We start from the raw sequence: 22,876 nt of genomic DNA, 5'->3' as shown, positions 1-22,876 counted from the left end.
CTTTGAAAAACACCATAGTGTCTTGAATTATTTCCAGTAATGCAATCAATTCCGGCCAAGCAGAGTTTGATAGATAGAGTATGTATTTGAAACTTGTCTGTAGAATTTGCACCTGGTGAGCCTGCTTCTTATCCTGGGAAATTTTGAAGCTATTTAAATGTAAGCTAAGGTCTCACAGTGTATATATCTTAAGGTGTGTGTGGGGTGTGTGTGTGTGTGGGGTGTGTGTGTGTGTGTGTGTGTGTGTTGCTACATATCCTAAGTACACAGATTTGTCAGTAAACAAAGTTCTGAACCAAAGGTAAGAAATTTATAAATATTAGTATGGAGGAACAAATGAGCAAGCCCACGCTAAGGTATAAGACATGCCTATAATGTGCCATGTTTGTCAAAGCACCCACATGGGACCCTGTCCCACTGTCCTGAATGCACTGGGGGACAGAATGCCAAGGGCGAGTGGATATGAATAATCTCCCTAGGTGACTGATACAAGCTGCACTTTAAGAGTCATTAGTTTGGAAGCTTCTGGGCTATGTCCTGAAAACAATGAAAACCAAACAAAGCCTGACCTCTCGGACCGGGGACTGTTCCCTGGGCTGCAGGCCTGCTCCCCTCACCAGGGACATAGAGTCTGGGACAAAGTGGGACTGTTTGCCTTGGAACTGTGTGTCTGGCTCCAAATGAAGTTCCTCCTGCACTTTCAAAATTGTACCTCATCCAAGGACATTAGAGCAGAGACTGTTATTTTCTACAGAAAGGTGGTCAGGGGTTTGGGGAGAAAAGACAGATTGTTGGTTAAGAAGGGACTCAAGCTCAGAGAATCTTCTGGTTCCCTGGCAGGGACTGCAAAGCAGTGTCAGGTGAGCATTAGCCTAAGACTATTCCTTAATCTGGGGTTAAGCGGTGAAGAAAGAAAAGAAAAGGCCTTTTTTAAATAAAAACTGACCAAAACCCGGCTCTGCCATGAGCATTCACCCTGCAGATAACAAGCACTCTTAATGTGGACAAGATTATATGAAGTGTATGCATAAAGCAATATATTATATATATGCATATGTTACTTTATGTACACATATATGTATCCACCTCTCTCTATATATATCCTAATGTGTATTCCTAATATTGGAACTGGCAATAACCATTGATCATTAAAATAATGAGTTCTCATTTCAAAGGCGGGCCTTGATGGGACCAGCTGTGCCGCTCTGTGGTTAAGGGCACTTGCTACCAAGCCTACCCAGAATCCACATGGCAGAGATAGCTGATTCACACAAGTGGTCCTGTGACTTCCACACATGAGTTGTGGCAGGTGCACACACACACACATGCACACACCACAGACACAGACACATACACACATACACACACACAAACATACACACACATTCACACACACCACAGATACACAGTCACAGACACACACATACACACACACAGTCATACACACACACACACAAACATATACACACACACACACACACACACACACACACACACACACACCCCAATAAATAATAAGTAAATAAATACGTAAATAGATGCAAAGAAAGACAAGAAAGACAGCTGGTTTTTTGCTACAGAATTTCAGGAGTGGTGACATGTCGCGCCTGCAGTGATCCTCCTGGTTAGCATTTCCTCTTCCAGGGACCCAGCATCTCTTTCCCCTTCTTCCAGTGAAGCACCTCCCGCCTCAGTCCTTGTGTGGAGCTTGAGAAAGAGGACACTCAGTGTGACCTCTGCAGGTGGGCATGTGGCCAGGGCTGTCCAATCAGAAAGCCTCTTTATCCTGACCACAGTGATTGGCTAGCAAGTGGGTCCACGTCTCAGAACTAACCAGGCCGAATCCCAGAACCGTGGCACTCTTTGTAGGAGAGAGTCCAAGCTTCTGAGCTGAGACATCACATGGAACCTGTCTCTGAGATGGACGAGACCAAGCCTGAAAACATGAACAGTACTGAGGACTTGAGCCAGAAGGACACATGAGTCCTGGATCTGCCGAGGCCCAGGGTTTACTAGACACAGTGGAAACAGTGAAAGTGATTCTTGGGACAGATAAAGTTAAAAACCTGCCTTTGTCACCTACTAGTTGTTTGGCTTTGATAAATTCTTTAAATTCTTTCAGCTTCAGTTTCCTCATCTGAAAAATGAGGATTCATTACAACACACACACAGAGCACACAGATACACACAATCACAGACACACACATACACACAGCACACAGATACACACACAATCACACACACACACACAGCACACAGATACACACACAATCACAGACACACACATACACACAGCACACAGATACACACACAACCACAGACACACACACAGAGCACACAGATACACACACATACACACACTGCAGAGAAGGCAGTGTCCTGGATGTCACTACACTTGCAGGTAGATTTGTATTCACCACATAAAGCCTCAGTGTTTCCTTATGCCACTGACATCCTACCAAAGCTAATAAGTACCAGCACCTCAGTCTCCAGAACAGCTCTGGAATCTCTTTTCACGCATATCTTTTTTTTTTTTAATTCCCTTAACTCAGAAACTGATGCCCCCCAAAACATCAAGTTTCCCAAGTCACAATTTATATATTCCCTGAGGACTCACAACAGCAAAGTCATTATGTTCCCAAACAACACATTTGATATGGCCATTTTCTTTTGGCTAAAATAAAATAGAATTCCTAACAGAAAAAAAAAAAAAAGCATCCCATCTGTTATCGGCCCTACACGGCTGGGTCAGACCAGATGCAGAGCACACAGGGTGTGGCTGGTCCGAAGGCTCCAGTGACTTGTTACCTCACTGGAGCGGCCAGCTGTATTCTCCCTGGTCAGCTGTATTCTCCCTGGTCTAACGTGGACAGGACCAGAAGCAGTTTCATTCGTGATGGAAAAAGCCTTTCCAATCATTTCAGACACAATAAATAATTAGCCATCAAAGCCTGGGAGGGACCTAGACTGCAGCACAGTGTTCGATCTAGAGTCAACTTTTTAAAACATATGTTGCACAAAGACACACACACACACACAAACACACATGCACACACATACACATGCACACACATACACACATATACACACATACATGCATATGTACAGAGGCATACACATAAACACACAGACACACACACATACACACATACACATGCACAGACACATAGGCACATGCACACACACACGCATATACACACATATACATATACACACATACATGCATATGCACACAAGCATACACACAGATAGACACACACATACACACATACACATGCACACACATATACATATACACACATACATGCATATGCACACAAGCATACATACAGACACAGACAGACAGACAGACACACACACACACACACACACACACACACACACACTGCAGGGCATTTTAGACCAATTGTTTCCAACCTAGAGTGAGGTGTCTGACAGGGACACTTACTGGCGGTAATTGTAGGCAATGTCAGCAAACTGCTTTCGTCGTGCCCGGTACACAGGATCCTTAAAGCCCTAAGAGAGAGAGAGAGGACACTCGATGACTCAGGTCTTCAGAGGGAGCGGCCTGGCACCGCTGCCAGTGAGCTCAGTGGACGCTCTTGAGCTGTGATGGTACATGTTGCCTTGATGATGCTCTGAAACACAGGGGGAGTTTTCCAATTGTTGTGCATGACATATGCTTGGCCACACCTTCAAGTCAGTGAAGTGTTCTCTGCCCTGAGATTCCAGTGTCTACAGGTTTACTCAGGTTGTAAAGAAGTTCCGTCCACACCACCCTCAGCTTCTAAACCAACTTGGTGTAGCCGAGTCCGATGTCTGTGACGATGGCATAAGACACTCACTCAATTTCTGGCAAGTGGTGTCTGGTAGGTAATGCCTCCTCATGTGTGCGTGCCTATGTGTGCGTGCCTGTGTGCATGTGTGTGTGTATGCATGTGTATGTGTGCCTGTGTGCATGTGAGTGTGTGTGTATGCATGTGTGTGTGCATGTGAGTGCTTCTTTGTGTGTGCATGTCTGTGTGCCTGTGTGCATGTGTGTGTGTATGCATGTGTATGTGTGCCTGTGTGCATGTGAGTGTGTGTGTATGCATGTGTGTGTGCATGTGAGTGCTTCTTTGTGTGTGCATGTCTGTGTGCTTGTGTGCATGTGTGTGTATGCATGTGTGTGTTCCTATGTGCATGTGTATGTATGTGTGTATGCCTGTGTGTGTGCCTATGAGTGTGTGTGTATGTGTGTATGCATATGTTGTGTGTGTGTGTGTGTGTGTGTGTGTTGAGATGTATGTATATTTGTGTGGGGTTAGAAGTTAGGAGCATGATGAATCCAAAAGTCAAGCTCAGGTGTGAATTCTCAGGAACCTTCCACCTTGCTTTACTGTTTCGTGAGACGTGGATGTGACGCCATGCCCGGCTCTTTACATGGATGCTGGGGACAGAACTTGGGTCATCATGCCTTGCTAACTGAGGTATCACAGAAGTTTCCATTTAAAAAAAAAAAAACAACCACTATGGAAATTAGTATGGCGGTTCCCCCTTCATTCCTTGGCAGACAAATGCTACGGCAGTTTTACGTCTTGCATTCTACACTCTGGAGCCAGAGTATTTTGGGATAGCGCAAACTGGCTCCAGTTCTCCTGCCTTGGCCTCCCAAGTGCCGGGGTTACAAGCCTGGGCCACCACACCCTGCTGGCAAATGTTTGAAAATGTCATTCTCCAAGTCTCCACACCTGTGGCAGCTTTAGGCACAAACTCAGCCGGGTTAGGTCAGTTTGTGTCTTCTTCCAGGATCAACAGAGCCTCAGGGAAGGGACCCACAGTGGAGAGGGTCATCCTGTCCTCTGCTCTCTTTTTACTACACCAGTGATCGTGAACCTCTCTGCCCTGGCAGGCGCTCCACACAGCCTGAGCGAGTCACCCCAGACAGAGGGGGTGACAGTGACTTCTTCTCTGAGGCTGACTAGCAGGCAGTCTTCTTCGCAGGCCTGCCAAGCAGCACATTAACAAGTGAAAAGAGGCCCAGTGTGTCTTTTGAGTGTTCAGGGTGGGGTGGACGCTCATCATGAGTTGGAAGTGTTCCAGCTAATGAAAGGCTATTTTACAGAAATCCTCATTGTGGTCTGAGTTTTGGGGAGACAAGAGACTGGGCCATCGCCATAGAAGTCTTCTTTGTTCCCTGCAAACATTTCCCAGCAAGCCCTTCCAGAAAGCACTTCAGCTTGCAATTTATCTGTCTCTCTGGTCCTCCAAACCATAGACTGAATAACTCGAAAACTGAGCTTGGGTCCTAGGCGGTATTTAAGGATGCCTTCGAAGAGATTCAGTATCCCCTGATTTTCAAATGTTGCTTTTGTTTTCTTGCTTGACTGGCTTATTGGATTTTGTTTGTTTGTTTGTTTGTTTGTTTATATCAGGGCCAGGCAGCAGTGTCAAAAAGTAATAAGGCAATTTCTATAAGGTAATTTTATCTTATATGAGAACCTGGAGCATGAGGGCACAGAAAGAAAAAAAAAGCGGGAGAGCTAGACATAGGGAGGGAGGGAGGGACAGAGGGAAGGAGGGAGGGAGGGAAGGAGGGACTGAGGGAGGGAGAGAGGGAGGGACATTAAGAAAGATGTGGATAGAAAGACATCTAGGCTTTTACCAGGATGCATTTTGAGAAATTTTTTTAAAATCCCCCAGTAAATTAAAATTACCATATAGTTATTCCAAACTCAAATACCAATTACAGCAAACATTATTCAGTTTAAAGATTCTACGACTTGGTTGTTACAAAGTACAAGCTGTTGTTGTCCCTAAAAGCACTGGCTGGGTTGAAATCACTAATTGCAAATGGGGGCACTGGAGAGATGGCTCAGCAGTTAAGAGGTCTTGCGCCTCGTCCAGCGGATTCACTTTGGGTTTGCAGCACCCACATAAGGTGGCTCACAACCACCTGGAACTCCAACTCCAGGGGATACCATGGGCTCTCAGACACATGAGCCATACACTCTGACACACACACACACACACACACACACACACACACACACACACACACACCCCGATACATAAGTAAAATAAACCAAATAGGGAACTTGGGAGTTTCTGTGTGTTTGCTGGCTGTCAGTCTTTGAGACACGGGGTCTCACTCTGTAGCTTGGGCTGGCTTACAGTCATCCTGCACCAGCCTCCTGCATGTCAGAATCATAGGCATAAACCAACCACACTCGGCTCCAGGAACCTAAGACCTTACAATTAGCGTTGGGTTCATTTATGCTAATCAAAGATGAGTGTCTTTGGGCATTCTAGGAAGAAAACTAGTTACATTTCCAAGCATCGCCAGCATGCCATCGGGGAAACACAGATATAACATAGATATAAAACACAACATTTTCCTTAAGATTTTCCAATCCTAACCATACTGGCAAGTTGAGATTTAGGAGGCGAAGAAGGAGAGTGGGACGTGAAAGAAAACTCATTGGGTGGAAAGATTCCTATTTCACTTGGCCGCCAGGAAAGGGATGCCTACGTCTAATTCTCTTCTCCGCCCTCGACTCAACCATTATCAGTCATTGATCTGCCTTGTCTGGGGCCCTTTAGGGATTTTTTTCCACCTGTAAAAATAAAAGCTCAGCACAAAACTGCACATGTAGTTGTTGCTTCCTGTGTGGAGGGAAATGATGAAAGAGATACACCTGACTCTAACCAATGTCCCTCGCAGGTGACCTTGAAGCTCATCCCTTTGGGGACTTGGCTTTCCTTTTTTTTTTTAGGTTGCCAAGTGGCCCCATGGCCTCTGAGGCCATCCCCAGGAGCTTACATCTGGGATTAAGCTGTAATTGGTGTTGCCTGATCACCCCGTCTCAAGGTAGACTAACAGCAGCGCTTTCACCAGCACCGGTGTGTAATTTACTTATAATCACCCTGTCTCAATTAAGCTAATAGTGGTGGTTTGGGTTGCCCTGAGTTTAGCTAAGTACATCTTGATAGGGAAGCCTGTCGTCAGGGAAGGACAGCGGAAGGAAAGGGGTCAGAAGGAGGAACGACAAGTCTGTAAGATACGAAGTTATGACAGCACCCAGAGTCTATATGCAATGCCCCCCATCTCAGTCAGTCTCAGAAATTTTATTACTTAAGGGTGTTTACGACAGGCCTTCTGAGGAACCTTCTAGAACTGACATGTCTTGTTCACCGTTTCCTCACATCACAGCTGCAGCCGAGGCTCAAACATGCCGTTGCCCTAGATTTCTAGAACAATCCTTCCTTTCCCTCATTTCACAAAGCGGCTGTCTGGAAGGCTCTGAAGCACCAGGTCAAACGCAAATGCACCCTGCCAAGGGCAGAGGGTCAGGGGAGGAAGGGATTACACAGACTGCAAAGGACAGAGTGGAACAACAGGTCCTCGGGGAAGAACAGCCCCTTCATGGCTAGGCTGGTGTCTGCTCGCAGTTCGCACCTTGAGGCCAGGCCTGTGGGGCCTCCCGGCAGCTGCAGGGAAAACACCCAGGGTTTTGCTCTGTGCTTGGCCCCTGTTCCCAGCATCTGATGAAAGACCAAGAGAACAGAGAGAGCCTGGCGCCTCCCCGACAGGGGGACTATGTACCTGATATGTTGTGTTTTTATGATAAAATTCATGACACTGAGAGGCTGGGAAGCCAAAGATGTGGCCTGGGTTGGCAGAGCGAAATGAATTCCAGAGAGTTTTAAAGCCAGCTTTGGCTTCTGAGGGGGACCTGAGACTAAAGGGAAGGACATGTCCCCTTCTCTCTGGGCTGGCCTCTCCCACCCACCCAAATGATTAGGACTGAGGCCAGTGAGAAGAACAGAGGGTCAAGGCAGCACGGTGGGGGCTGGTGAAAGAGGACAAGTCCCAATGTGTGCACCCTGGTGGACGAATCAGGTCACACTTGCTTTCCTGGTGGGCGGGGGGGGGGGGGGGGGGGGGGCAGGGGATCTCTGGAGATGTTTTTGTTTGCCTGGCCCACAGCTGCGAGACACAGGCAGAAGCTTATTAAAGGGGACACCGGTGTGTCACCAGTGTGGCTTTTGTCACCTCTGGGCTTCATAAAATGGGCCGTGTCATATACAGGAAGAAAACAGAGACTCTGTCTTCAGAGTTGGTGTTTATGCTTTGTTTTCAGTTTGGTTTGATTTCATTTGGTTTGACCTAGTTTTGGTCTGGTCTGGTCTGGCCTGGTCTGGTTTTAGAGACAGTCTCACTACATAGTACAGACTGTCTTAGAATCCATGAGCTTCCTGCTTGAGACTTACCAGTGCTCACCACCACGCCTGTGAAACAGAGTGTGTAAAGCATAAATAGCATGCTTCAACGCAGTTGCTCCCCTTAATTTAGGATGATTTTTTTTGTTTGTTTGGTTGGCTGGTTTTGGTTTTTCAAGACAGAGTTTCTCTGTGTAGCCCTGGCTGTCCTGGACTCTCTTTGTAGACCAGACTGGCCTCGAACTCACAGCGATACGCCTGCCTCTGCCTCCCGAGAGCTGGGATTATTCTAATGTCACAACTAAGATTCAGGAAAGTCATTATGAGTTCATACAGAGATGTCAGGCAGAGGGCTTTGCTCAGTGTAACAGGGAAGATGGGCTGGTGGTTGCCAATGCCTAGTGAGTGACAGTACTGGATTGACACACACATGTATGTACATATATATATGTATATATGCACACATATGTGTGGATGATGTGCATGTAAGGGAACTCTCCCAGACATCAATATTATTTTAGAAAAGTGTGAAATAGTTTTTTTTCCCTGCTCTGAAGTGTAGAGGGTGGATCAATTCACCTTGTTTCTGTTTTTAAAATACTTTCCTTTCTTCCTTTCTTTTCTTTTCTTTCTTTCTTTTTTGTAATTGAAAGATGGGATAAAGAGGAAACAGTTGTGGACGTTTTGTTTTCTTTAAAAAACTCAGCTTTGTTATGTAAACATGTTTCTGTTTTAATCCCAGGTGGGGGATATGGGGGGGGGGGGGCTGCTCCAGTTTGCCCACAGCTGATAACAGTGTAGTGAGAAGGCGTGGTCTTTGGGAGTTAGAAAAAAAAATATGAAAACCCAGAGAGGAAGAGGAATGGGGGACAAGAGCACCGGAAGGAGACAGAGGCGGGAGGAGGAGGAAGAGAAGGCTGCTGTCCTGTTTGCTGCTGAGGGCTTAATATCCTGACAACAGAGATTTGCATTGCCCCCCCCCCCCAAGACCCAGTGACTCTAGCCAGCAGGAAGTAGCCAAAGAGAACCACGCCCCTTCTCCCCACTAACCTCCTTTCTCTCCTACCTGGTGTTGGGGTGTTGGGAAGGATTGGGGTGGAGAAAGGAAAACAAGATATACGAAACAAAAATAAACAAAAATAGAAATAGATTTTTAAAAACACACCCACAGAAAACTCTGGATACCTGAGGTTGCTGGGGCCTGTCTTCACTGACTTCCTCACGCACTTCAAGTCTGCTCACAGGGTTTACTGCCCTAGTTGCAGCAGGTGCCAGGTGGGCCCTGTTTGAAAAGGCTAGCCCGCGCCTCCCCCATTCGTTGAGTTTTTGCCACCAGCCAGGCCTGTGCCTTCAGCTACCCTGAGCCCTGGGGTAACATCCAAGGAGTGAAGTTTCGAGCAGCAGAGGACATTGGAGAAGAAATGGCCTGTGTGGGAGGGGAAGCCTCTGCCTCCGGGAGCAGCAAGCCTCCTGTCAGCTATGGGACCCCACCAAGGTAGCGAGGAGACAGACTAGGAGGCAGACTGTGCCCTAGAGTCAGCAACGCTAACACCCCGTTCGTTCAAACAGCTTCCTTGTTCTGAAAGGCCAGAGAGCCCACTGCCTGGCAGACAGTAGAGAACACGAGGTCATAATAGCACTGCCCGCCCAAGGAGCTGTTCACTCCCGAGAGAAGAAGGAGGAATGAGAAGATCTCCTCCACACCCACCCTGTTCCATTCCTCTAGTGAGAACCCATTAAACAACAGCAACTGTCCTCTGCACGCGAGATGCAGAGTCCCCACTCTTGTATATAAGACTTTGGAAAATCAGACCCGACCTGCGCGTCCGCTAGCTTTCTCGCTGTCATGCCCGAGGTACTGCTCACCCATCTCCATCCCGGGCAGAGCTCTTGGCAGCTGGGATTCTTGCAGCCAAATGCCCCCCTCTTCTGTCTAGAGACTTCTACTCAGCTCCCTGAAGGTCCAGTGTCACCCCTCTGTCCCCTAGCTATGCTTGATGGAAACGCCCATAAAATGTATATGCGCAGAAAGACAAATGCACGCAACTGTACAGGGGCATCATTCTCGGCCCATTGGCTCACATTCACTTCAACGGTAATGGCGGTCATGAGGTCCCATGGGCTTGTTAATCTTTGCTTTCCCAGTCCTGGCATAGGTAGGAACTCAGTTAAGATGAAACTGACTAAATAAACGAACATACTGCTCCAAGTTGAGGTCATAGGAGGAGGGGGAGGGGGCAGAGAAGATGGGTGGAAGGGGGGGAAAGTGGGGAGAAGGTTGGAGGACTCTCATCCTGGACTCACTGGGTGGTCTGCATCCAGCTCGGCTCCGTAGCTGAGAATCTGATTGGCAAATCTGTCCAGCTCTTGAATGGTCCTTGGGAACCAGGGCACTGCAACATAGAAAGGGGCCAAGTCGTGAGTGCAGGTTGCAGGGCACATGGCTGATGGCCTCTCCGAGCCCCAGCTAGTCACGTTGATACTCAAGGCAAATGGGATCCTGCATCACTCCTAAATTATTAAAGCTAAACATTTAAATTCCATTTTCTTGGGGATAAGTGATTGTTTTAATTTTTTATTTTATTAATTTATTCATAATACATCTCAATTGTTAGCCCATCCCTTGTTTCCTCCCATTCCTCCCTCCCTCCTGCTTCCCCCTTACTCCCCTCCCCTATGACTGTGACTGAGGGGGACCTCCTCCCCCTATATATGCTCATAGGGTATCGAGTCTCTTCTTGGTAACCTGCACATCCCAAAGAGGCCGCCAGACTGAGCGTCGGTCTAGGCTGGTCTTCTTTGGGACCCTCTGGTTCAGAAAATAAGGAATGCAAAGGTCTTCCATTCCTGCGTGAAAGGACCCTTTGCCTGCCCCCAGAACACAGGGCAATGTCAAGTTCTGCGCTGAGGAAGTTCAGACCTTTGGATCTCTGACTGAAACCCCAGCTCCGTCTCATGCCAGAAGGTTTTCCTGAATTGTCTCAGACTCATCCCCTGCCCACCCTTTATAATGCCTGTCACCAGCGATTTTCTTTGATAGCAAAATAGTATACATAGCCCCAAATATAAGTTAGACAAAAATCAACCAAAGGAAGATGAGCCCCTAGACTCCAACTTCCTACCACGTGACTCCCTCCTGAGTGCCTTGGGCACTCCTACAAACCTTTTTATCTCAAAGCCAGTTGCAGCCCCTGTGAAAGCCACAGAGTCAGGGAGCTTGAAGCTCGTTTTCCAAAGGAACATTACGAGAGCGGACAAGGTGCATGAGTTTTGTGTCTGCAATAACGGCGTCCTTCCTAGGAAGGGACCAGAGCGAAGAGCACGATGACACACACCACCCAAATCCTTGTGGCTTATGAGGAAGAGACAGATTGGGTCCAAGTGCCCTGTGTATGGACAGAGACTAGGAAAACGTGAAGTCTAAATGCCGTGAGTGCGGAAGCCATGAATGCGGCACGGCTGTGGAGAGGTTGAAGGGAAGGGAGTAGAGAGAGGTCTCTAATTATAGGAACAGAATATGTAAGGCAATAGTCTCAACAGCCCCAACCTTACAGATGAAAGACAGTATTTCAATGTCTGAAAAGCAAAATAATTGGCTTAAGATCGCACAGGGAGGATACGAGCAGATAGACATGGCACAGTCCATGCAGTGAGTGAGCCAAGGCAGCGGCTGTACACACATACACACTGCACCCCACCCACACCCATCCCGACCCCCTCAAACGAGGCGAGGCGGGAGAACCCAAGGCTGAATTTGCAAGCAGCCCCAAGCTTCAGACGATCAGCGTCCACGCCCTTCTCTGTGAAAATGGCAACGGTAGCAATAGAAAGGGCAGCAAATGTTTTCTGGAGCCTTTAACGCGTGCTAGGCACTGGTGTTAGCATTTGGGGGCGGAAAGTGTCCTTTAACCTGAAGCTGCAGTGAGGAAGGACAGAAGGAAACAATGGGTACAGTTCTGGGTAAGGTTCTGCCACCTACTGGCTCAAGTAGCATAAGAAAGAACACTTGTGCCACCTCGTGGTCAAGAGGAGGAACTGCATCCCCTGAAAATCTAAATCTAAGCAGGCACTAGATTAAAAGATTAAAACAAAACAAAACAAAAAAAAATCAGCAAGGATTTCCCCAAACTAAGCTCATAAAACGAAGTCAGAGCCTGGTTTTTGTGTATCCAATAGGCTCGAGCTTTCCGCTTGTTACATCGGCAGTGCAAAGCAGCCCTAAGTGCGGTTCTGGATAGTCTTACCTGTGAACTCTTTGGTAGCTCCGCATAAATATGGCACAGAGGTGCCCAAAGGCTATGTGACTGCAAAGAGCTCTGAGTTTTAAGGCTTTCAAGCGTCCCCCAGCCTTTGCTGAGGAACTTATCCAAAAAACCTGCCCTTTATTTCTGGCTAGTATCTGGAATATCTCAGTACACTCAATTTCAGAGTTACATGGGTCACAAGAGTTCAGCTTTCACTCATGCTCACGCACGCATTCACGCACACACCCAAGCACACATGCACACACATACGCACGCGCGCGCGCGCGCACACACACACACACACACACACGTGCACGCGCGCACACACACAGAGCCATGAGAATTGTTGTCCAGCTCCGTCCCCTAAGCATTGCCCCAAGCTGTCCTTTCCCCTCGAGCCCAGTGTTTTCCTGGCATAACGAAACTCTGGTATCAGCATTAGCACTGGAATCTGTTTCCCAGTCAGATTCAAAAGTGCCAAGGAGAGATGAGGTCTCCTGTGGGACCTCACCTGTCTCTGCAGGTGTTGCCACCAAAGGGCCTCTCTGAATGGCCCTGGTCTGAACAATGTGACCTGCCCCTCCCCTCTACCTGAAGCCATTAGCAGCCCAACTTGTTACTTATTGCTCGGTTATCTCCTGGATTGTGAAATGGTTACCACAGTCAGGTTAATGAACTCATCTGTTGCCTTATAGGGTTACCACTGTGTGTATGTGTGCATATGCGTGTAAAGTATGTATGTCTGTATGTGTGCATGTGTGTGTGTTGAGGACACAAACCGACTCTCATCAATTTCAAGTATACACTGTATTTCATTATCATAATTTTTATAGATCATAATATATCATTATTATTTATAATAATATATCATTATGGTTATGTGTGCATGATTATTATATAACACACATATACTATCATATGTGTGTTAGATCTCCAGAGCTTATTCATCCTACAACTTAAACTGTGTACCATTTAACCAATATTTCCCTCTGTCTCCCTCCCCCAGCACCTGGCAAGCACCATTCTCTGTCCCTATGAATTTGACTTTCTGGGCCTGCAGCATTTGTTTTCCTACAATGAGCTTATTTTCCTTAGCAAAAGGCCCCCATTCAAATGGCAGCAAATAGACATGTTGCCTATCATAACTGAATGATATTTCAGTATATGTGTGTATACATATATGTGCATTATATATATGTGCATATAGATAATATATTTTATATATACCCTACATTTCCTGTATGTATTCATATATCTATGGACATTGCTCCACAGTGACCAAGGAAGTGCTGGTGTGTTTTTAAGGTGCTGAATTCATATTCTTTAGATGTACACGCATAAGCGGTATAACTGGGTCATATGTTGGTTCTATTTTAATATGAGGGGCAACCACATACTGAGTTCCACAAGGCTGAACCAATTTACTGTGCATTCAGCAGTGCACAAGGATTCTCTTTTTCCCACGCCCTCACCAGCACTATCGCCTCTTATGCACTTTGTGAGTCATAGGATGCTATGTAAAGGATATCTCTGCCTCCAGTTCCTGGAGAGCCTGGTGACTCAGCCCTACTCTGGCCGAGCTCAGCGGGATCTAGGACAGCCAGAGCTCGTGCCTGCTTCCCCTGGTTCTCTGTATCTTCTGGGGACAGTCAGTCTAGCAACGGCAAAGAGACCCACAAGTGGAGCCAGACTGCCTGGGTTTGCATCCTGTCTCTGCTGCTACTGTCTAAGGGACCAGGAAAGTGACTAAACCTCTTGGGCCTTGGTGTTCCTTCTGTGAAGTGGTAATGGGAGACTTCCTACAGAGCACACCTTCATCAGGACAGTGTGTGCTTAAGTGAGTCAATACACATGCTTTTTCTGAAAAGTCGTGGCACATAATGAAGAGTATTATTTGTCAATTGTAAACACACACACACACACACACACACACACACACACACACACACACACGCATTGTTTGCCAAATACATTCTGAGAAATGCATGATTTCATCTTGTTGATCCAGGGAGTACTCATGCAAGCTCAGATGTCTACATCACTAAGCACTAGCATCTTATGGGACAGTCATTATATGGGGCTCACTGTTCTCTGAAACATCTTTAGGTGGGCCTGATTGTGTCTATTTTCACACATGTATACACATGGAGAGAGAGAGAGAGAGAGAGAGAGAGAGAGAGAGAGAGAGAGAGAGAGAGAGAGAGAGATGGGTTCCTTATCATACGAAGAACAGAGTAAAATTTCCAGGAAAACAGCTGAGCATGGTGGCACATCCCTTTAATCCCAACACATGGGAGGCAGAGGGAGGTGGGTCTCTGTGAGTTCGAGGCCAGCCTGGTCTATATATGGAGTCCAGGACAGCCAGGGCTACACAGAGAAACCCTGTCTCAAAAAAATAATCAAACAAAACTAGTAAGCATGTCGCTTCACTTGTATTATAATATAATTATAATTATAACTACACACACTTGTGTTTTGTCTTCTGGATCCACAAAATGGATTGAAATCATCTTTCTTCTCTGTTAACTAAACCGAATGCTATAGCAGACATAACACATCTTAGCCCCATGGTCCAGTGGGGTCTATTCGTGTTTACTACGACACCAGACTTCGTAATAAGGGTAGAACAAGAGGTCGGAGTAAAGAGCCGCTTCTCCATTCAGCTCTGATAATAATATCCTTCCTGATACTGCGCCTCAGTTTCCCCCATAAGCTGTGCGTGTTTACTTTATGCTGCGGTCCTTAGTGAGTTTTGTGTTCTGAGATGTGTGGAATGCTGGGAGAGGCTGGCCAGAGGACACAGGAAAGGATGCTCTCACCTCAATCATCACAGCAGCTGCATTTGTCTTCTGGGAGTGTGGCCACTACACCTTCAGTCCCCCAAGGTTCCCTCCATAGCACCCCTCCTCCACACAAGGGCCCCAGGAACTGCGTTGTGCTATTTCCCAACTGAACACCAGAGGGCAGCAAAGCCAGCCAGTCCTGGCTCTGCTGGGTTCTTCCCTCAAAGGGAAAACAATCTAGCTGGGCTCATATGGCTTAGTTCAGGCCTCTTAGTAGAAAAGAAATGAGTTAATTACTTATCTAATTATCATAAATAAATAAATCAGATAAATTGAGAGAATTACAAAGACTTCAAGGTATAAGAAAACAAAACAGCCATGTAAGCATGTAAGCGCCAATCCTTTGAGTTCAGGGCCTGGTTTAGAGACTGCACGAGACACCAAGCAGCTCTACAAGATTATGGGATGTCCACCGAAGTGCAGGAGCCTCTAATGACAGTATTCTCCCTGCATGTAATGCCTGCAGGCCATAGGAGGGCATCAGACCTCATTACAGGGTGTGGTTGCTGGGACTTGAACTCAGGACCTTTGGAAGAGTAGCCAGTGCTTTTTAAACTCTGAGCCATCTCTCCAGGCCCCCAAGAACCAGAACTTTTATCTTGTTATGCCTTCTTTGGTTGATGTCCCTGGACGGGGGCGGGGAGAGGGCGTGCATGTGGGGAAGAAGGGAAGTGGTAGGAGACAAGGACAGGAGCTCATGGGGCCAGCTAGTCTGGTGTACACAGAGGTGAAACAAAGAGAAACTAGGAGGAGGAAAACAAAACAAAACCAGATTTAAAATGACGAGCTGTGTATAAGCCCGCCAAGAGGGCTTACAACAGTGTTCAACACACGATGAGGGGTTTTAAGGCGTTTGGTAGTATCTCCATTCTCTCTGCTGTTTAATGGCCAAAGGGTAAAAGCGACGGGCCTGGGACTCACTGTTGGCAGTTGCCCAGCTCTACCTGGACCCAAGCCCCTACCCCCTCCAAGGCACTGCTTTTGGAAGGCAGAAGCCCATGTCCTGTGGGATGAAAGGATCCCGGTCAATTAAGAGTTCACCTTGGAAGACGAGACTTGAGAATCTGGGGAGACAGGTTCCCAGCACAGGGCTTAATAGTCTCCTGAGGCGCATGGCTTCCTTTCTCTTCAGAGTGCAAAGGACAAGCAAGCAGTCCGTGGACTCCTCAGAGTTAAAAAGAGGGGGGCCCAAAGAGGTGCTCCTGTCCCGCTCAGCTGCAGGCACATCTGCCCTGACGCTGTGCACGGAAGGTACAGCACCCGAGACCGGAAGCTGCCATCTCTCCGTGTGCGCAAGCGCGTCTTCCTAAGCATAAACCGTGGGAGTCTGAGCAAGTTTCTTGCTTCCCCCAAGAGTCTGCCTTCTTTGGTATAGGAAGCAACTAACCTATAGCAGGTAGATCTGTCATCAGCCATTGCGTTTGAAATGCATAACAAAATCTGGAGGTGCTTGTCTGGCTAAGTAAATATGGTGACTCGGGGCACGGGCGGCAGAGCTCACACTCACTGTTGTGCCTCCAGCCTATAGGCCTGACCAATTTTTTTTTTTCAGCCAAAAGGTTCTAGTTATCTTTTTTCTTTTTAGGAGATAAAGCAGGACCCCACGGGGCCTTGAAGAATTCCTTCCCGTCTTCTTCCATTCAAACCTTCCTGGATACCAGCGGTAACTTCACAAAACCTGTGTTGTCTTCCACATGCTTTCTCCACTTCGGTAGGGTTGCGCGCGCGCGCACACACACACACACACACACACACACACACACACACACACACGGGTCTCACTCACAATGCTGGCAATAGGCACTGACCCCCAGTGACCCCAGGCCTTCATTTTGAAAACTGAAATCAGATTAGCTCATTAATGACCTTGCCAAATACCCCAGTGGAGGGTCAAGCTCTGCACGCCCCTCCACAGGCTCTGGGCTTGGGGGTTAATGAATTACTGAGGCGACTGGTGCAACAGAGGCCCTCTGTGAAGCCACTGGCACCCGGGAGGGGGTGCAGATCATTAATAAATATTGATTTGGCTCCAAAGGAAGCAGCCTGCCAGAAAAGCAGGCCCTGGACACCCACGTTGTGGTCCCATTAAGTCGGGGTCAACTGTTCTACCCAGACACCAACAGCACACTGGCTCCAGAGTGCTCCCAAAGAAAACGGCCTACAGGCAAGAGCCTACCTACTTCCTGCCTGGTGGGTCAGTGCAAGCCCATTAAATTCACAGTAGTTTAAGGCAGAGAGATCCCAATCTGTAGCTCTCACCCCCCCATGGGACATTCTGCAGCCCCCGGGGGCTGAGTCAACAAGGCACCCAGGACTGGGACCAGCCTGTCTCATGAAGAGTAATAAATCCTCCAATTGAGAGACCCAGAACAGAAGGGTGTTTTCACCCCAACTCAGGCTCCCCCATGTCTCCTCTGAAGCAATGGTCCCCAGCAGCTACTGTGTGAGTTACAGGAGCCCCTGAAAAGGGAGAGGGGATGGCTGCCAGATCTTGCAGGTGAAGACCTCGGGGCTCTTATTCTTCCTTTAAGGAACTTGTATGTTTGTTTCTAGGGAAAGACAAACCATCAGGAAGGTCTTGACAAGAATGAAGGAAGCAAAGCCTGGCTGGCATTTATAAGCTATCTCGCACCCCCACCCCACCCCGGCTTTGCACCCTGGACCGAGCAGCATTGGCAAGGATGGGATCCGAGCAGAGCATCTCTTCTCTGTTTGCTCATTAGGAGCAACTTCTTAGAATCAGATAAATGAATTAAGGAAGAGTAGAAATGTCAATGGAATATTGAAATTATAAATAAATAAAAGTCTGTAGGGCCCTTTACTACAGCCTGTCCCTAAACCGGAGCTCCTCTCCCACTGTCCCTCCCAGCATGCATTGCACCTCTTTTTTTTTTTTTTTTTTTTTTTTAGGATTTGTTTTATTTTTAACATGTGAGCGCCAAAGCCAGAAGAGGGCAGGGCATCAGATCCCCTTAGAGCTGGAGTTACATACAGGAAGCTGGGAGCCACCTAGTGCTGGACACCCAACTCCCAACCTCAGAAAGGGAAAGAGGTGTTTTAAACTGTGAGCCATCTCTCTTTCCAGCCCCAAAGGTACAAATTGTCTCTTGAGGGTTTATAGTGGCAAGTTGTCCGTTGCATCGCCCCACATATCCAATCCTGCCTTTTAAGTGCTCACAGAGAGATCAAGTGACCTGTCACTTAAAAAATTAAGTTAAGGTCAAACATAATACATATAATGTCTTATCTAACCCCAGGTCTTGGCTGACCCCACTTCATCTCCTCTTGTCTGCTGAACCAAACATCGAGTTCGGTGTACTCAAAAGGAGACTCCTTGGGAATAGCATATCTCCCCATAACTGCCATATATCATGCCGTATAGCAATAACTCCACACCATGCTGGGTACCACATCTGCTTTTCCTCCTACTGCTAACCCCGAATGGCATGAATGAAGGAACGTCAGAGGGTAGATGAGAAAGAAAGAGAAAAGAGTGGGAACATTAACTTGAGTCAAGGTCAAGAACAGTAGTGAAGGGAAGAAAGACACAATATGTGAAATTTTAAAAAGAAAAGGTCATATAATCTGTAGAATGCTAGAGAACAAGAGATAAAGGTACCAAATGATGCAAAGATGTCAAAGATGATGAAAACACTCCCTCAGAAGACATCGTTTGGGTGATGAGTGGCTGTGAGAATTGGTAGGAAAGGGAAGAGGAAGAGGAAGGAAGGAGGAATACATAGGAAAAAGCCAGGGGATAAGAACAGAAGAAGGAAAGAAAACAGAACAAGAGGAGGAACGAGAGACTGGCTTCCTGTCTCTCTTACCCTGCTACTCCTAACTAAACATATAACCAGATGGCACAGCCACACGGGAAGGCTTGGGAATGGGGACTTATTTGCATGGCTCGGGTTGTGGGTTTCAGCAGGATCTCTCTATCGAGGACCAAGCTTGTCAGATGCTAAGAAGAGCTTAGTTGTATTTCATAGATGAAGAAGAAAAGGCTAGTGGGACTGTCCTCTGAAAGGGGACACATGGCCATGTGGGAAGTAGAGAACCAAGCATTGGTTCTTGACTTTAAAAGTATTGCTCTTTCTGGGTCACTATGAGGTTTCCTTGACCCAGCATGAATGTTGAATTGGCATTTAGTTACAATCGTTTTGAATCCTCTTATTCCCTCCTTCACCTTAAGGACCATACGTGTCACATGGAGAGAAGGTGTTCTCAGCCTGTTCCTTCTAACTTTCCCAGTTTTAGCCCAAATAGTATGTGGCAGAACACTTTATTTTACAAAGAGGTTGGGGACTCCGGACCTGAACAGTTATAAGAATCATTTCATATCCTGTTAAAAGATTCAAGTATTAAAAAAAAAAGATTCAAGTATTAGTTTATTGACAGCATAAGCCCTTCATGTTGGCACCTCTCCCAAAATTGTATCATGTAACCCACACAAACACATTAGCATTAAATGCCTTCCCTTTGCAATCGAGACGCAGGAGGCTTAAAGATGGCAAACATGTTGTTTTCTCTGGCTGCTCTAGCTATTGCCAAGATTAAACGAGACAAGTAAAATGAGGAAGAATTTTAGGAGCTGGGTCTGGAGTACACATGGGGAATTCAGTGGCCTGGCCAACTAGATCAGATTTTTCTTTGCCAATGAATTATTGAGAGAACTGAGGGAGCAAGCAGAATATCAACAGCATTAAGTGGTTCTGCATAGATTCCCAAAATTTCTCCCCTCCTCCTAGGTGTGCTTATCCACCCAGACGGGGCCAGCTTGTCTCAGCAGGCCAGTCTGAAGGCGACATAAGAGCCATCTTCCTAGCTACCAAGACGTAACAGCAACATCAGTGCATCCAGTGAGCATCTACATGAAGACTTAAATAACGATGCAGCTGTGAGTTCCCACCAATCCAAAGATTGGTGTACATATAGCTATACATCTGTAGCTATAGCCATAACATTACAGATACAGCTGTGAAAGCCACACACAGGGCCAAGCAGAATGCATGGGAGAAAGTTTCCAATCGACAGGGGAAGAAGCTGGAAACCAAATGCATAGACAGAGAAAGGGACAGAAGACACAGAGGTGCAGGTGGTGAGACTAAAGACACTCCAGCCATCTGGACCACTCAGCCCTAAGCAGCTTTCTTCCAAAGGCTCTTAACACCTTGGAAACCATGACTCCTTTGAAAATTCATCTTGTCTTAAAAACAAATAGGCGTGCAGACATGTGCACCATTTTGCCGAGTCCTGGCAGGAGAAAGCAGGAGCCTTTTAAGGGATCCTGTCACTGATCACAGAAAACTTAAATGAACCTAAAGCATCTGTCCTACCCAGTATGGCTCTTCAGAGTAGCAATGCTGAAGAAGAAAGGAGAAGTCTCTATAAGGGATTGGACTAAGAGGGAAGAAATGTGTGTAATAATGTTTTTGTCTTCTATCAATAATTTTAGGTCTAGGATAGACAGATAAATGAGAGATAGTACAGAGATATGTAAATAAATCAATAGATGATAGATAGATAGATAGATAGATAGATAGATAGATAGATAGATAGATAATAGGTATTTGGAGAGGCAAATATGTAGGTATATAGATAGATAAATGATGGATGACACATGTATATTTTGTGTGTGTATATGTGTGTATAACATATGTACTTGTGTATATACATAGACAGATGAGTAAACAGATGAATGGATAGATAGATAGATATATAGATGATACATTCATATATAAATACATATGTACTTGTTTATATACATAGACATATGGGAAACAGGTCAATGGATGAAAGACACACAGACAGACAGATAGACAGTGGTCAGCCAGTCTTTCTGTTTTACACAAAATAGAAAGTGATGGAAATGGGCTTACTGTTTCCACACAGTATCCTGTTAACCAACCCCCATTTGGAGAAAGTCTAATAAATGTCCATTTGCTTTTAAGAAGCATCTACAAAGAGACAAGTCTCTCAAAGGGCCATGCCCCTACCCTCTGACTACCTAAGACACTGTGTCCGTGTCCGTCTGCTTCCCCTGGCTGCAATCTGTCTCCATGCAGGCATTTCCCACCCACCCCCACTAAATGCAATGTCATGCAGAAGACTCAAAGGGAAAGGTAAACGGATTAGTAGATGGATCGATGGCCGATATTAATGCTCTTTCATGTTGGGTTGAAGAAGGATTTGAGGTCATCAGGAGAGAAGGCAGCAGGAGAATAGACTAAGTATTCAAAAGGCTCTCTGGATTAAAATCCTATTAAGTTCCCATCAACTTCTCCAGGAGGCGTTTGAGGAGGTTGGGGCTTCTTTAACCTGTCACCATAATTAACCTTTCCTCAAGCTGTTTTGGGTGGGGATCGTTGGCAATTAAGAAACAGAGAGACTTTCATTTTCTCTCACCCACGGGCTGTTGAATGCTTTGGAGACCAGAGTGCGAAGTGGTTTAGCTTAATTGATTTGAGGGGTTCAGGTCTCTCTCACTTGAACCTGCTGTCAGACTTGCCCCTGAGATCTGAGCCCCTCATCAAAAAGGGCATTTTTTTGTCCGGAGAAAGAATCAAAGGTTCCGGTCTATTCCTAGGTTTTCTTCCTCTCGTCATTCCCCCAGTGAGGCTGATAGAAAAGAGCAACTGCCCACAGCAACCCTTGCGTCATTCAGAAGGTACACTTCCGGGCTCACAAATCTACCACTGGAGCCCTGATGGCCAGTCTCTCCCTGCAGGTGTCACCACAGCATCTGCCATATCCCCAGCAGCTGTTGGGTCACAGATAAGTTCAGTCCATGTGGAAACAGCCATCCCAGTGAGTGAGGGACCAGAGTCACAAGGCAGAAGTTTCAAATAGTTAGTAGTGACTATCTCTTCTTTGCTATGTGGTTCCCAAACCCCCCTGCACGCCCATACCCACGTCAAACATTAGCATCCTGACGCCCTGAGCAATAAAGCGAGCAGCCTCCTAAGATACTGAGTTTGTGCTACTTTTCACATCTTAGAAGCTCGGCTGACCTTCCTTCCTCTGGAGGAAAGCATTAGCTTTTTCACTTTCTCAGGCCCCGAGAGTTGCAAGGGATAGATAGCATCTGTCTCCTTACAGTGACACTCTCTCTCCTGTGTTTACCTGAGTGTCTTGTGTCCTTTGCCAGACTGTGAGCTACTTAGGAACAAGCACTTGACTCTTCTTATCTTCTCTCCATCAGAACACAGTACCCAACATAGCTCAGTTGTACTTAACACACTGTTGCCCATGACTACACAGAATTCCCTCCCTGCCTTAAAAGGCAAGCCGCAGCCTTCGTTCTCACAATGCAAAATTTGGGAGCCTGTAGGGCCACATGACCTCTGAGATCATATTGCAGCCCTTGAAATCCGTGAGGAAAAAGTATTTGTACAAGCTGGATTGGTTGTAGCGCCTGTAGCTGTGCCATGTTTATAACTGGTAATGATGGCAAAAATATAGAACATTTGTGAAACCCCTGAACATCCTCCGCTCTACTTTCCTGTGTCTGCTGATGTCATTTCACTAACCCCGTAATGCCAGGAACTCTTGCTTCTCCCTCTGGATGCAGTTTGAGATGGTCCACAT

General features: G+C 46.6%; 1 protein-coding gene across 1 annotated transcript in view; it reads right to left on the bottom strand.

Annotated features, from left to right (window-relative positions):
• The window catches only part of PAH (phenylalanine hydroxylase), a 58,096-nt gene that overhangs the window by 17,874 nt on the left and 17,346 nt on the right, over nucleotides 1-22,876 (bottom strand). The window contains exons 4-5 of the mRNA XM_084794366.1: nucleotides 10,507-10,595; nucleotides 3,449-3,516 (exon numbers count right to left, since the gene is read on the bottom strand). Coding sequence (XP_084650492.1) covers nucleotides 3,449-3,516; nucleotides 10,507-10,595 — 157 coding nt within the window. The remainder of the gene's footprint in view (nucleotides 1-3,448; nucleotides 3,517-10,506; nucleotides 10,596-22,876) is intronic.

The sequence above is a fragment of the Acomys minous genome, assembly GCF_964271855.1.
Source record: "Acomys minous genome assembly, chromosome: 9".
NCBI classification, from domain to species: Eukaryota; Metazoa; Chordata; class Mammalia; order Rodentia; family Muridae; genus Acomys; species Acomys minous.
The sequence above is the reverse complement of the archived record's forward strand: the minus strand, read 5'-3'. Positions and strand labels throughout refer to the sequence as shown.